At 43.2% G+C, this 15,587-nt stretch overlaps 1 protein-coding gene across 1 annotated transcript; it reads right to left on the reverse strand.

Moving 5' to 3' along the window:
* Positions 1-710: 710 nt before the first annotated feature.
* LOC114371406 lies at positions 711-1,841 on the reverse strand. Its single transcript, XM_028328865.1, has one exon. It carries the CDS (start codon positions 1,839-1,841, stop codon positions 711-713), a length of 1,131 nt encoding a protein of 376 aa, XP_028184666.1.
* Positions 1,842-15,587: the final 13,746 nt, after the last annotated feature.

A 15,587-nucleotide genomic window follows, 5' to 3' on the forward strand; every position in this document is an offset into this window, starting at 1 on the left:
ATACTTGCTCCTAAGTCAATGAGGGCCTTGTTTACCATCTCTTTCCCTATGGTGCACGGGATGGTAACACTTCCGGGGTCCTTAAACTTCTTGGGTAGCTTCCTCTGTATTATAGCGCTGCAGTTACCCCCTACCACAATGTTCTAATTGTCAATGTACTTCCCCTTCTTGGTGAGGATGTCCTTCATAAATTTGGAGTAGAGGGGCATCTGCAGTAAGGCTTCCCCGAATGGCATAGTGATCTCCAGCCCTTTGAATATTTCCAAGAAATGCTTGAAGTAGCGTTCCTTGTTCTTCTTGGTGGGTACCACAGGATATGGGAGATCTTGTGGTAGGGCTGGTGGTTCATCTTTCCTGGCTTCTCGTGCTTTCTGGCTCTTGGTTGTAGGTGGTGATGCCACCTTCTCTTCTTCTTCTGTCCTTTCTTCTGGTGTCTCTGTCCTGTCTTCCTCTGACCGGTCTTCTTCTTCAACCTTACCTTCCTCCTATGCTTTTTTCTGCCCTCGAGTCAGCACGGCCTTGCATTCTTCCTTTGGGTTCTTCTCTGTGTTAGCCCCGAAAGTTCTAGTGGGCCGTTTGGCTTTGTCTTGTGCCAATTGGCCCATTTGAACTTCCAGATTTCGTATGGCTGCATCCGTGCTCTTTTGATGGGACCGTGTTTCCTGGATGAATTGCAGCAACAGTTCTTCTATATTGGTGGGCTTTTCTTGCTAATTGGAGCCCTGGCTGGGATGCTGGTATGGCGGTTGGTATGGTTGTTGATTCCTTTGCTCCTTGTACTGGTTTCCCTGATTCCTCCACCCTGAACCTTGCGCAAAGTTTCTTCCTTGATTGAATCCCGGTGGTCCTTGATTGAATCCTGCTCCCCCTTGGTGAAATCCGGATGAGTTCCCCTGGTTGTAACCCTGGAATCCACGATTTGGTATGCCCATATAGTTTACTTCTCGCGAAGTATCCTGTTGGCTTACACATTGTCCAGGCTCATGGGTTCCTCCGCATGTGGGGCATCCTTTTACCTGCAAAACAGAGGAGTGGGAAGAACTTACCGCTTGTAATTGTTGAGGTAATTTGCTGAGGGTTTCGGTAAGGGCTTCTATCTGCCTCGTCAATAGCTTGTTCTGTGCCAATGTCGCGTCCTGCGTGCCAAGTTCCAAAAGGCTTCTTTTTGTAGGCACATAGCTACGATCACGAAGGATTGCTTGATCACTGGCCGCCATGTTCTCGATGAGCTCCATCGCTTCCTCGGGAGTCTTCAGTTTGATTTTTCCCCCTGCCGATGCGTCTAGTAGCTGTTTCGATTGAGGTCGCAAGCCATCGATGAATATATTCAGTTGTACCGGCTCGCTGTATCTGTGTGTCGGTGTCTTTCGTAACAACCCATGGAAACGGTCTAGTGCTTCGCTAAGGGACTCATCCGGGAATTGATGGAAAAACGAAATTTCCATTTTCCCTTCGGCAGTCTTCGACTCTGGGAAGTATTTCTTTAAGAACTTTTCCACTACTTCTTCCCAGGTTCTTAAGTTGTTGCCTTTGAAAGAGTGCAACCATCGTTTTGCCTCTCCTGCTAGAGAAAAGGAGAAGAGGTTAAGGCGTACTGCATCTTCTGGGACTCCAGCGATTTTTACGGTGTTGCATATTTCTATGTACGAGGCAAGGTGAGCATATGGATCTTCTCTTGGAAGACCATGGAAGAGGTTCCCTTGGATTAGCTGAATAAGGGAATGCAGATAGGAAATATTGGCGGCTTGCACCTCTGGTCTTGCAATGCTCATGAAGAACTGAGGAGTGGCGGTATTGGAGAAGTCCTCTAGGGTGACTCTTCGTGCCGGTTCCCCGTCCATTTCAGCGTGATGTGGAGAAAGAGGAGGTGAGGTGTAACTGCTTCCTTCTATGTCTTTTTCCCTTCTTCTTCTTGCAGCGTTGTTACGCCGACAAGTAGCTTCAATTTCTAAGTTGATAGGGACAACGTCTCTAGATGCAGTCCTAAGTCGCATAAAAACAAAAAGGCACTACCCGTGCAATTATGGAAGAAAGAAAGAAAGAATAGAAGTAAAGAGAAAATACTGATAGAGTAAGCCAAGAAAAGAAGAGTTGGGCTTACAAACTGATATAGTATGGTAATTAAGTGTGAAAATAAAATCCCCGGCAACGGCGCCAAAAACTTGTTGAGACTTTGGCAAGTGCACCAAATCGTCACAAGTAGTAAAGTTCTCGGAAGTCCGAGTGTCGAATCCACAGGGACTTTATTGCACTTGATTAAATACTTCTCAATTTGTAAGTATGAGTAAAGATAATAAAGACAGAAATAAGTGCAGAAATAAGGGTGGTTATTAAATCAACTAGTTTAAAAGGAAAGACAATTAATAAAGATGCCAAGACCGGACAAACCCAATTGGCCAATGATGCATGTAAATATGATATTCATTACCAATGCACTGGTATTAGTTCTACCCACATCTATTAATTACTTGCCCCTGATGCCTCACGTTGGCAAGCCTATTTTAACTACCTATCTCCCAAATGCCTTTGCGAAGATTCAATCATTAAAATGCATTAAGATTAAGTTCTAGATATTGCTTAAATGCATGGGCAGTGGGTTATCATTCTATGCCTAGCAATGGTAACCCAAGGATTCTTTTCTTAAGATGTTCTGTTAGGCGTTACCCTTTCCCAAGTGTATAACCCCTAAAACTAATGCATGCATTGAATCTTAAATATTTATTAGGAAATACCCTCTCCCGAGCGAATAAAACCCAAAAGAAATTTAAGAACAAATCCAAGATAACAAGAAAAGAATTAGAACAGAAAAACCTGTGAGAAATTCCCTTTGCATTGATAATTCTTGAAGCATACCGTACATCGTTGGCTTTTTAGGCCTGTCAGGCCCTAGCTAGGGGATTAGCCACTCATGGCCATTGAGGGCTTACAAGTGGGGGTGAAAGAAAGAATGGGGATAATAAAAACAAAGAATATAAAGAAAGAAGGGGTAGCTCAGGCTTGAAGTACTGAGAACAGTGCTCTGAGACGAGGTGTTGATTCCTTGGGACTGGCTCTCTATTTATAGTTGCTGAAGTGGGCTTGTGGGCCTTCGTAGTCGCGCTCAGCGCCACACCTCGCACTTAGCGCGTTCAGATCGCGCGCTGGGCGCGCCATGCAGGCTTAGCCTGTGCTTCTGTTGGATCGCGCGCTGGGTGCCTAGCTGGGCTTAGCGCGCGTAACGGTTTCTGTTCCTTCGTGCTTAACGCCACGCTTAGCGCCTGCAGTTGGTTGCTCGCTTAGCGCCTGATGCGCGCTTAGTGCCACTGTTGGGCTGGGCCTGCTTCAGAATTCCTTCTTTCTCTTTATTTCTGTTGCTGCTTTTGCTTAATGTAACCTCATTTTTCGTATCTGCAACCAGAAATTCAATTTAATTAATTTTTCAACTTTTAATTATAAATAACTGCTAAATAATTAATTTTAAGCCAAAATTTGACTATTTAACTACTATTAATTCACACTTATTTAGCAGTTATCAGTTATTTCACAATAGGGCTCATTCACTGCCACCAATCCTCCCAAGTCATGGTGGTCTTACATTTTCATGTAGATGATAGTCAGGAGTGATCGCCACTTACAAATACAATATACATTGATCCACAACTCCCAACTCAAAAAGCATAGTTTTGGAGCGCGTCGGGAGTAGCAAAGTGAGACTTATGAGCTTTCCACTCCAAATGAGTGCACCAAGTATCGAGTAATCACCACTCGCTAGTTTCCCTAGGTCCCGCCAACCTCTCCACCAACTATACCTTAATGTATCTTTGTCCATCATCCACTTTCTCAATGCAATCTCACCATTCGAAGATGGTATAGAACCTTCAATTCCTTATTCTTCATTTGGTCCTCTCGTTCATGTCGTCGTATCGCATGCGTAGCCCTAGTCTGACGTAAAACAATCATATTTAAACATTCAAATGACAATAAAAGAAGAAGACATCGAAGCATGCGTACTAATCTAAGGAAAATCACTCTCAATCTCTCAAGTAATAAAATAACGTGTATTGCATCAACTCACGGATGACATAACGACTAAAACACAATCAACTAATATTTAAAGCAAAAAACTTTCTGAGGGTCAAACACCCCCATACCTAATCCCAAAGCACATACAAAAAAAATAAACAATATATAAATATCAAAATATAACTTCACACGCCACAAATATATTTTGCTGGAGTTCACACTTTCACGATCTTACTCATATTCAGTAACTATCCTAAGGTTACATAACAAATACAATTTACAAGCAACAAATAAACAATGCCATAAATCACATGCTCGGGTTTATTATTTAAAAACAATAACAATTTAGTACAAAAAGTCCAACATGCTAAATTACGTCATTCAAAAGTGTAAAACACCAAGCGTCCCAATTTTATTAGTTTTAGTCTATTATTTTGTAATTTCGCGAGAGATCAATTTTAATGTTCCTTAGTACTTTCTGTCGCAACCTACCCTTCGGCGGGAGGGCGAGGCGTGACTCGCGGGATGCGTGTTCCACGAAAGGAATACGCGCGGAGTCGCCACCAACGTTTATTCGAGGAAAACGTCGGAAAAACCGGAAAAGACGCGATCTACGAACTTTTAAGTGAAAGGTTCGGGAGTTGTATTTACGCACGGGGAAGGTATTGGCACCCCACACGTCCGCCCCAAGGGACGACAACCTTTAATCGAATGTGCAAACATGACTTTGATTTTTACGTTCCCTTTTATGTCCTTATATCCTTTATACCCTTTTTATATTTTTTCTTTTTTGTGGTCGACAAGGGTGTTTCCCTTTGCTCCTACGTATTCCTCAATTTGGGATGAGAAAATCAGACCTACGTAGTTCTTTCGGAACAAAGTGTTTGGTTTAAGTTTGTTTTTTGTCTTTTTTGCAAAATATGTTTTTTATTTGAACAAAAGGTCATTTAAGGTGTTGGACCATTAAACGGTCTTTTGATTTTGAAAGGAAAGAAACGTTAAGGCATTGGACCATTAACGATCTCTTGTTTTTGAAAGGAGAAAAACGTTAAGGCATTTGGACCATTAACGATCTCTTGGGGTGGTCGACAAAAGCGGGGCTTTTGCTCCTACGTATCCTCAATTGCGATGAGGAAATCAGACCTACGTAGTTCTTGCAAAAGCGGTAAAGTCACATGTTGATTTTATGCTTTTGAACGGTCCATGTTAACCGATAAAAGCAAAGAGGACTGTTTAAGGCGTTGGACCTTAAAACGGTTTTTAGTGATTTTTCGGAAAAAAACTTGATTTGTGAGTTGATTTTAGTCTTAGTTTCACTTTGGTTATTAATAAATTCATTCAAGGAAACTTTCAAAGAAAAACGTCCGATTGATTTTTTTTTATTATTTTATTCAAAGATATTTTGATTATTTTATTATTATTTTTCAAGATATTTTGATTATTTTATTATTATTTTACTTTTTTTGGTTTAACCGAGGTTATAGCGTGAACGATCGGTTAGATTTCGTTTTAACAGTGATTAAACGAGATTAGAACACAAATGATCGGTTGAAATTCATTTTATCATTTATTAGACGAGAAAACGGTTTAAATAAATGGTTAAAGCACGTTAAAAACGGAAGAAAAGAAAACTGAAAGTAAACGAAATTAAAGTGAAAGTACACAAAACAAGAAATGAATTGAAAGTCTCGAATTCGAAAACTTACCCGTTGAAGAACGAAGAACGGATGAAGAACGGTGAAGAACGATGAAGAATTTCCACAGAATCGCTTACGGAAGCGTTACGGAAGTACTTCGACTTGATTTTTCTTCACGAAAACGTGTTTTTGCCCAAAATAGCCGAAATGCATAGCCAAAGGGGTCTTGAACATTTTGAAACAGCTCCCCCCTCCCCTATTTATAGAAAAAAAGGGAGGTGCTTGCCGCCCAAAGACTTAATGAAGAAGATTTCTAAGCGCACCCGAATTACTAAGTTCACCCCCCTTTTCGTATTTTACGGAAAAGTTACGGAAGCCTTACGGAACTGTTTTCGAATTTGATTTTCATCTTTTTTCTCTTCCCTTTCACCAATGTTAAGTGGAATATGCTTACCCAAGGTTTTCGGAAATTTTACGGAAGTATTACGGAAGCCGCGGAAGCCCCGAAAACCATTTTTCAAAAACGTGGAGGAGCTTGCCGCCCAGTTGCTTCCTCCTTAAGCAACCCAACTTCCAAAATGTTCTGGAAGGGCCTAGATTTGAATTGCTATTTACACCCCTATCTTGATAAGTTCACCCCCTTACCTTTTTTGGTGATTTTTTTTTCGTAAAGTTACGGAAACTTACGAATCTCGTAACGATACTTGTTTTCTTTCCGTAATGTTACGGAACCTTGCGGATTACATAATCATCCCCTTTTTGACTTACGGAATGTTACGGAATCTCACTTAATTATGCAACGATGCTTCCATTTGATTTCCGGTGTGTCACGGAAACTTACGGATTGTGCATCAATATTTTTTGGTTTTCCGGCATGTCCTGGAATTTCACAAATTGCCTAATGATGGGTGCCAAGCACCTCACAAGGACCAAAGAAAGGTCGCATGTCATCAAGCAAAGGTCCCCGGACGAAATTAGGGTATGACAGTTGCCCCTCTTTACTTGTCTTTTATTGGAGATAAAAGGAAAGTAAAGATAAGACACTAATTTCGTTCCTCTCGATTTGACGAGAGTCGCGGGTGACCATAAAATCTCCACATGCAAATGACTTGTTGTTCCCGGAATTTCACAAATTGCCTAATGATGGGTGCCAAGCACCTCACAAGGACCAAAGAAAGGTCGCATGTCATCAAGCAAAGGTCCCCGGACGAAAATTAGGGTATGACACTAATTTCGCTCCTCTCGGTTGACGAGAGTCGCGGGTGAGCATGACTTGTCGTTCCCGGAATTTCACAAATCGCCTAATGATGGGTGCCAAGCACCTCACAAGGACCAAAGAAAGGTCGCATGTCATCAAGCAAAGGTCCCCGGACGAAAATTAGGGTATGACACTAATTTCGCTCCTCTCGGTTAACGAGAGTCGCGGGTGACCATGACTTGTTCCCGGAATTTCACAAATCGCCTAATGATGGGTGCCAAGCACCTCACAAGGACCAAAGAAAGGTCGCATGTCATCAAGCAAAGGTCCCCGGACGAAAATTGGTGTATGACACTAATTTCGCTCCTCTCGGTTGACGAGAGTCGCGGGTGACCATGAAATTTCCACATGTAAATGACTTGTTGTTCCCGGAGGAACAAAAGGTGCAGAAGACTATGTCAGCCTCTGCATGCTATCAAGCGTTCTGTCTTACAGATACCAAAAGAATGTTTATACGGATAACCACTCGGGTATTTCCGCGTATCATCGGGCCCGCCGCCTCTGGATGATACAAGGGTGCAGAATGACCAAATTTGGTCTCTGCTTGTCATCGGGCCCGCCGCCTCTGGATGACAAAAGGGTGCGGATAACCGTAAGGTATCTCCGCGTATCATCGGGCCCGCCGCCTCTGGATGATACAAGGGTGCAGAATGACCAAATTTGGTCTCTGCTTGTCATCGGGCCCGCCGCCTCTGGATGACAAAAGGGTGCGGATAACCGTAAGGTATCTCCGCGTATCATCGGGCCCGCCGCCTCTGGATGATACAAGGGTGCAGAATGACCAAACTTGGTCTCTGCTTGTCATCGGGCCCGCCGCCTCTGGATGACAAAAGGGTGCGGATAACCGTAAGGTATCTCCGCGTATCATCGGGCCCGCCGCCTCTGGATGATACAAGGGTGCAGAATGACCAAACTTGGTCTCTGCTTGTCATCGGGCCCGCCGCCTCTGGATGACAAAAGGGTGCTGATAACCGTAAGGTATCTCCGCGTATCATCGGGCCCGCCGCCTCTGGATGATACAAGGGTGCATGTCACATGACCTCAGGGTCAGTATGACAAAGATTATGGGGCGGCCGACAAAAGCAAGGCTCTTGCTCCTACGTATCCTCCAATGAGGAACTCAGACCTATGTAGTTCTGGATAACTTGTGAGACTTGAAAAGTCTCCATCGGAAAATGCCGACATCTCCGGAAAAGGCGCAGATGACCACATTGGCCTCTGCTCATCAATCACACTTGGGGTCACTGAATGACGAGGTGCGGATAACCGTAAGGTGTCTCCGTGGGCTACCAGCTCTTGGGTCATGGCAACAAAAGGCGGTGTGGTCGACAAAAGCGAGGCTCTTGCTCCTACGTATCCCCCAATGAGGAACTCAGACCTACGTAGTTCTGGATAACTTGTGAGACTTGAAAAAGTCTCGGTGTTTTCTTCGCTAAAATGCAAACATGCTTTAGTAAAGAGACAAATATTCCAACTGATTAGAGCAGCATATGCTTTTTTGAGTGAAAAACAATGCGTCTACCGGGGAAGGAGAGTCGGCTGATGAAACCCCCCCATAACCATAAATGAGATTTTGGATGTTAGCATTTCGTTTCTAAATGACCATTTAGAGGAAACACTGGGTTCGACAAAAATAGAAGAAATCCACTCAAAGTGTATCAATCTCGCACAGGTAAGTGTTTTATCCTAATTCCGAACCATAGATATGTCACGACTTGACTTTGCGAATTATTTCCTATCAAATCAAAGATTACACGTGTGATCATGGATCAATAGGACTGCCCTTGGAAATGGGTTCTTTTGGTGGGTTTTTCGGCTTTTGATTGTTTTTGCCCCTTTTCCTTTTCTGTTTTGGTTTTGCGCGAGGCGAACAAGTCACCGACGCACAGGATTTTGGTTGGTAATCAAAGGGAGAAGACCACTTTAGGTCATGGTTTCCTTTTCTTTCTTTTGTTCATTTGGTGACAATTCTGTATTGTTCAGATATTGTCTGGTCAAAAGACCTTTCTGCACATTTCTTCTAGTTTCTTTGATCAAGAACTTTCTTTCCTTCCCTTTTTTACTTTCTCCCATTCTTTGGTTGGGAATTTTCTTTCTTTTCTTTTTGCTTTCTCCCACTCTTTGATTGGGAATTTCCTTTCTTTTCTTTTTGCTTTCTCCCACTCTTTGATTGGGAATTTCCTTTCTTTTCTTTTTGCTTTCTCTTTGATTGGAAATTTTCCTTCTTTCCTTTTTTTGCTTCCGAGGGTAAGGATTATAGTGAGTCATGATTTTGGCTCAAGGTTTGTAGAATGGCTAGACATGATACATGTCGGGGTTTGGTTTGGCTCAAGGATAAAAGGGGTGCCCCACATTATTTCCATGACACAAATGCAAAAATGATGATTTGGAAACTTTATGCAAAACTGGTCATGCATGCACCTATGCGGACACTCAAGTGTCAAATTTTTATGGTCATGTGATGCTAGGGCTCAAGATTCATTTCCTCTATTTTAGTCAACCCAATGTTTCCAAAATATGTTCTTTTATCCATTTGTGCATTCATCCAAGTCCATTTCGGGCGTCCGGGAAAATTTCACAGCATTCACCCTTCAGGTGTACACACATTTTTTTTTTCCAAAAACTAGCTATGATCAGCGAATTTTTCTTCAAAGAAAAGTTGGAAGTCATCTCTTTTCAAAAGCATGTTGGTTTTTCAGCTAGACAACTTATTTTTCTTTTTTCTCTCTTTTTTTTTCTTCTTTTTTTTTCTTCTTTTTTTTTTATTTGTTTATTTCTTTTTCTTGTTTGTTTTTTTTTCTTCTCTTTTTTTTTTCATGAGGTATTTTGCTATATACATGCATATCCAAGGTATCTTGCTACCTAAACATACATATATATGTTTTGTAAGGTATTTTTGCTATATACATGCATATCCAAGGTATTTTTCTACCTAAACATACATATATATATTTTGTGAAGTGTTTTTTTGTTTACATACATGCATATCTAAGGTATTTTCACTACCTAAACATACATATATATGTTTTGTAAGGTATGACTACCTTCCGAGCTTGTGCTTGTTTTATTTAAATTCCCAGGATCATGAGCAACTAGGTGCGTCCTACTATAAAAAGTGATCAAATAGCAGGCAGAAATTTAAAAGGTACTAGGTTGCCTCCTAGTAGCGCTTCTTTAACGTCTTGAGCTGGACGCCTTATGACTTGTCGGTCACTGACCTAGTACTTTGCTTACCTTTGGCTTTGGACTTGGTCGCCTATTGGTCGGCCATGTGTCGTAGGCAACACTCTAACCTTTTTATGGATGAGCTGAGGTGAACTTTAGAGGTGGTGGCAGTGTGTCTATTGCCCGCTACCGGCCATCCCAATGCTGCTGTGGTGTTTCGCCCTGCGCCTGCCTGGGGACGCAGTACTTCTTGATGAAAGCTCGATCAGTAGGGGGCCTGATGCCCTTGCTGGAGGTTACAGGTACTCCGTAGAACTGATAAAGACCCGTAATTAGAGCTTGACAACTCCAAGACCCTGTTGGACTTCTTCGGGTCCACTGGGTGTCTTGCAGGCGCGATCCCTGCAAACAATAGATGAAATCAGAAATCAGTTGAGCGATGTGCATACTTACCTATGATGACATAACCTTGCCGGGGGGGTACGGGCACCCTATAGGACTGATAGAGGCCCGTAACCAGAGCTGGAAACCCCAGGGCCCTGTTGGACTTTTCCGGGTCCACTGGGTGTCTTGTGGGTGCGATCCCTGCAAACAATAGATGGTATCAAAAATCAGTTGAACCATATGCATACTTACCCATGTCGGGACGACACAGACCAACTGATACTTTTGCAGGGGGTGATTGGCATTGCGGTCGCTGGGCAGAATGTTGCTAAGTAGCAACATCATCTATATCTATGTAAGAGTGGTCATGTTGGTGCGCATGATCCGCACTCGTCTCTTTGCAGCGGCACAGGTGAAATCTTGCCCCGGTATGCATAGTAGCTGTGTGATAGCCTCCCTCTCTGGTTGTGCTCGCACAGTTGGCCCTCCTCCAATATTAGGGGGAGGCCCAGGAACCGTTAAAAGGAAACTACTGGCCCCTTAACCGGGAGTGCAAGTCTTGGTTAAGCATTTAAGGATAGAGGACCTTAAATTCTCTTAAGGTACGGATGTGGAGCACACTGAAAATGAGGACACGTAGCCCTCTAAAGGTGAGGGCGTGCAACCCTCTCAAGGCGAGGATGTATAGTCCTCTAAAGGTGAGGGCGTGTAGTCCTCTCAAGTTGAGGGCGTGCAGCCCTCTGTTGGCGAGTACGTGTAGTCCTCTAAAGGTGAGGGCGTGTAGCCCTCTGTTGGCGAGGACGTGTAGTCCTCTAAAGGTGAGGGCGTGTAGCCCTACGAAGGTGAGGACATGCAGTCCTCTAATGGCGAGGGCGTGTAGCCCTCTGAAGGTGAGGACGTGTGGTCCTCTAAAGGTGAGGGCGTGTAGCCCTACGAAGGTGAGGACATGTAGTCCTCTGAAGATGAGGGTAACTAGTACCCAAGGCGAGGGCGAGTAGCCCTCTCAAGGTGAGGACGTGTAGTCCTCTGGAGGTGAGGGCGTGCAGCCCTCTGATGGTGAGGACATGTAGTCCTCTCAAGGTGAGGACGTGTAGTCCTCTGGAGGTGAGGGCGTGCAGCCCTCTGATGGTGAGGACATGTAGTCCTCTCAAGGCGAGGACGTTTAGTCCTCTCAAGGTGAGGGTAACTAGTACCCAAGGCGAGGGCGAGTAGCCCTCTCAAGGCGAGGACGTGTAGTCCTCTGGAGGTGAGGGCGTGCAGCCCTCTGATGGTGAGGACATGTAGTCCTCTCAAGGCGAGGACGTGTAGTCCTCTGGAGGTGAGGGCGTGCAGCCCTCTGATGGTGAGGACATGGAGTCCTCTGAAGGCGAGGACGTGTAGTCCTCTAAAGGTGAGGGCGTGTAGCCCTACGTTGGCGAGGACGTGTAGTCCTCTCAAGGTGAGGGCGTGCAGCCCTCTGTTGGCGAGGACGTGTAGTCCTCTAAAGGTGAGGGCGTGTAGCCCTACGAAGGTGAGGACATGCAGTCCTCTGATGGCGAGGGCGTGTAACCCTCTGAAGGTGAGGACATGCAGTCCTCTGATGGCGAGGGCGTGTAGCCCTCTGAAGGTGAGGACACGCAGTCCTCTGATGGCGAGGGCGTGTAGCCCTCTGAAGGTGAGGACATGCAGTCCTCTGAAAGTGAGGACACACAGTCCTCTTAAGGTGAGGGCGTGCAGCCCTCTGTTGGCGAGGACGTGTAGTCCTCTGAAGACCAGGGTACTAGTACCCGAGGGTCCATCCTTATGAGAAAGCAAGAGATCGACTCATCGAGAGAGCCGGTCATCCCAAATTCAAAAGATTTGGACATTTAGATGTAGGGAATCTATGTAGTTAACATGATTTTCAGGGATGCAAATGCATGCAACCTTTGTTGTGAAATTTGGGTAAATGCGGACTTTGTATGAAACAATGCAATGTAATGGAAAGTTGTACAATGTTCATGGCATTCTTTCCCTATTTTGTGATTTTGATTTTGATTTGATTTTTTTTTTTTTTTTTGGAAAACACAGATTGACTGCCCTTTTGAAAAAGGTGATAATTCATGCAACCTCATCCTATCTTTTTGCAAATCTCTTCGGGAACTCCCTCAGAGTGTATGTTCTTTTTGATTTAGTCACTTGACCATTTTGGAGTGACGGCAATGGAGTCGTTTGATGTTTAATCAATCCATTGAAATCCTAGGGTTTGTCCCTTTTTTTTTGTTAAAAACATCGATGGGTGAGAACTTTTGATCGGCCCCTATGTTCACTTGAGGCTCATGCACGGTGCCCCTCATTGCCCCCAGTGTAAGGCTTTGAGGTACCAATCGTTTTCTTTCGTCATGACCTTGTAGGAGGGAACCTATTGGGTGAGAACTTCTAATCTGCCCCTAGGTTCACTTGAGGCTCATGCACGATGCCCCTCATTGCCCCAGTGTAAGGCTTTGAGGTACCAATCGTTGTCTTGTTTTCATAGCCTCGTAGTGAGGAAGAATGAAAGAAGCAGTTGATTCTTGCAAAAAGAATTTTCCAAGGACGAGAAATAGTTGAAGGATTTTTTGATGGATTAAGTCAAATGACTCCTATGTAGAAGCAAGATGTTTTGATGTCTTGATGATGCTAAAGGATCAAGTGCTTCTAAGTTTTATTCAAGACAAGAATCCAAGAAAGTCAAGATATATGATCAAGTTGATTTCTAGAATCTTTTGGAAGAAGTTTCCAAATTGAAAAAACAAAAGGTTTGACCAAAGAATTCTATCATTTCAAATTGAGATTCGCTCTCCGGTAATCGATTACCAGCAGCTGAAAATGTTTATAATAGTCACTAGAAATTTGAATTCAAAATTTATAATGTGTAATCGATTACACATGGATGGTAATTGATTACCAGCAATTTATTCAAATTTTAAGCCTGTGATCTATTACACAAGTCTTGTAATCGATTACCAGAGGAGATTTTCAGAAAATAATTTCCAAGAGTCACATCTATTCAAATGGTTTATGAATGGCCATCAAAGGTGACTTGGAAACACGAATTTAAAGAGAGTTTTCATTGCCCACAAAGTTTATCCTCTCAAAAGATTAAGAGTTTTTCTGAACTAAACTGTCTTATCCTCTCAAAAAGATTCCTTGGTCAACCACTTGCATATTCAATAAGGAATTTTGATTGGTCTTCATTGTACAATCTATCCCTTTTAAGAGAGATTTCTTCTTCTCTTCTTCTTACTTCTGAAAAGGGATTAAGAGACTGAGAGTCTCTTATTGTAGAGGATTCTTGAACACAAGGGAAGGGTTGTCCCTGTGTGGTTCAGACTTTGTAAAAGGAGTTTTACAAAGAGAGTGGAAAATCTCAAGTGGGTTTCTTGAGGACTGGACGTAGGCGCGGGAAGTGGCCGAACCAGTATAAATCAAGTTTGCATTCCTCTCTTCCTTTAAACTTCTTTTATTGCTATTTATCTTTTGCTTTAAAGAAGTTTATTTTGATTTGTCTTTTGAGTAATTCATGTTAAGGGTGCATTGTTAATCCAAAAAGAAAGAGTGATAGTTCAATTGGGGAATAGTCTTTGCATCTTAATTCAACCCCCCTTTTTTCTTAAGGTAACTGAGGCCATTTGTCCAACATCCTATTCTTGACAACTCGCTTCTCTAAGAAGACAAACTTTCTGGAATGATAAAATGAAGTCACATGAACGTCTATATTTTTACTTGAAAACACAGTCAATCAAATGCCTTTTTATTTTTTTTTATTTTGAAACTTATTTTTTTATTTTGAAACTTATTTGTTTTGAACTTTACTCGTTGTTTTACGGCACCCCCACCAACGTGCAAGACGAGTAATCTCTGATTGAACAGTCTTGGAAGTCAACACTCAGGAGCGCAGGTCGCTTGAGCAAATAGACCAATGGCTTGCACCCACATTCCGGTGAAAGTTGAATAAGCAAACATGCGTTTGTGAGAGGATGAGGGACAAGGATGTCCATTTTATCCATATCATTTAGCATTGTAACTGTGGTTTATAATAATGGCATAAACTTGAAAATCCTGATGAGTCATAACAACAGCTTCCAGAATTGCCCCATGTATGGTGTTGCTTGTCAATGTTATGATTCAACAAGCGATTCTCCTCAAATTTCAGCCAGCCCGTATCAATTAGACTTCACACTTTATGCTTCGGGGTCATACAATGCTCAATGGAATGCCCCAGGGCTCCTCCACGATAAGCACACGTTGCGTTCGAGTCGTATCCTCAGAAAAATGGAGGTTGAGGAACCTTGGTTGGGGTTATGGCTACCATTGAATTATTGAGTGGATATGGGATCAAGTTTAGCATATGACAACGGAATTTGGGGTGAACCCTACAGGCTTTTTGCTGCAAAATTCCTTTTTGTTGGTGTTTTTTTGGTTTGTGCTAAAGGTGGTCTTCGTCATTGGAAATGCGGTAGACAGGCTTTGTGGTTGATTTAGGGATGGCCTTTGTGGATAACTGGGTGGTGGGTAAGGAGGAGGTTTGTTATTGACTGAGTAATGACATTGTTGGGTTTGGTGGGAAACTTGGCCGTATAGGAATGGCAGTCACAGCATGGGTTTCTCCCTCTTTCTCACCCTCTTCATTTGCCCCAGTTTTCTCAGTCGTCCTAGTAGGATGATCAAATTTGCCTCTTTTCGGACCCACATCGATCCTTTCACTGGCGAAGACCAAATCCGCAAAGCTTTGAGGGTGCGTAGCCCACCATCTTTTCATAGTAGAGTATCGATAATGTGTCTACCATCACGATCATCGTCTCCCTTTCCATCATTGGGGGTACCACCTGGGCCGCCAGATCCCTCCACCTTTTGGGCGTGTTCTTTGAAAGATCCGTCCCCCTTTTTGCAAATGTTCTGTAGTTGCATCCTATCCGGAACCATATCAAAATTGTACTGATACTGCCTAACAAAGGCAACCATTAGGTCCTTCCAAGAATGGACTCAGGAAGGTTCCTAAGTTAGTATACCAGGTGACAGTTGTCCTAGTAAGACTTTCTCAGGAAAAATGTATCCGCAGTTTCTCATCTTTTGCGTATGCCCCCATCTTCAGACAGTACATCCTTAGATGGTTCTTGGAGCAAGTAGTCCCCTTGTACTTG

This window comes from Glycine soja, chromosome 10 (genome assembly GCF_004193775.1).
Source record: "Glycine soja cultivar W05 chromosome 10, ASM419377v2, whole genome shotgun sequence".
In the NCBI taxonomy this organism is placed as follows: Eukaryota; Viridiplantae; Streptophyta; class Magnoliopsida; order Fabales; family Fabaceae; genus Glycine; species Glycine soja.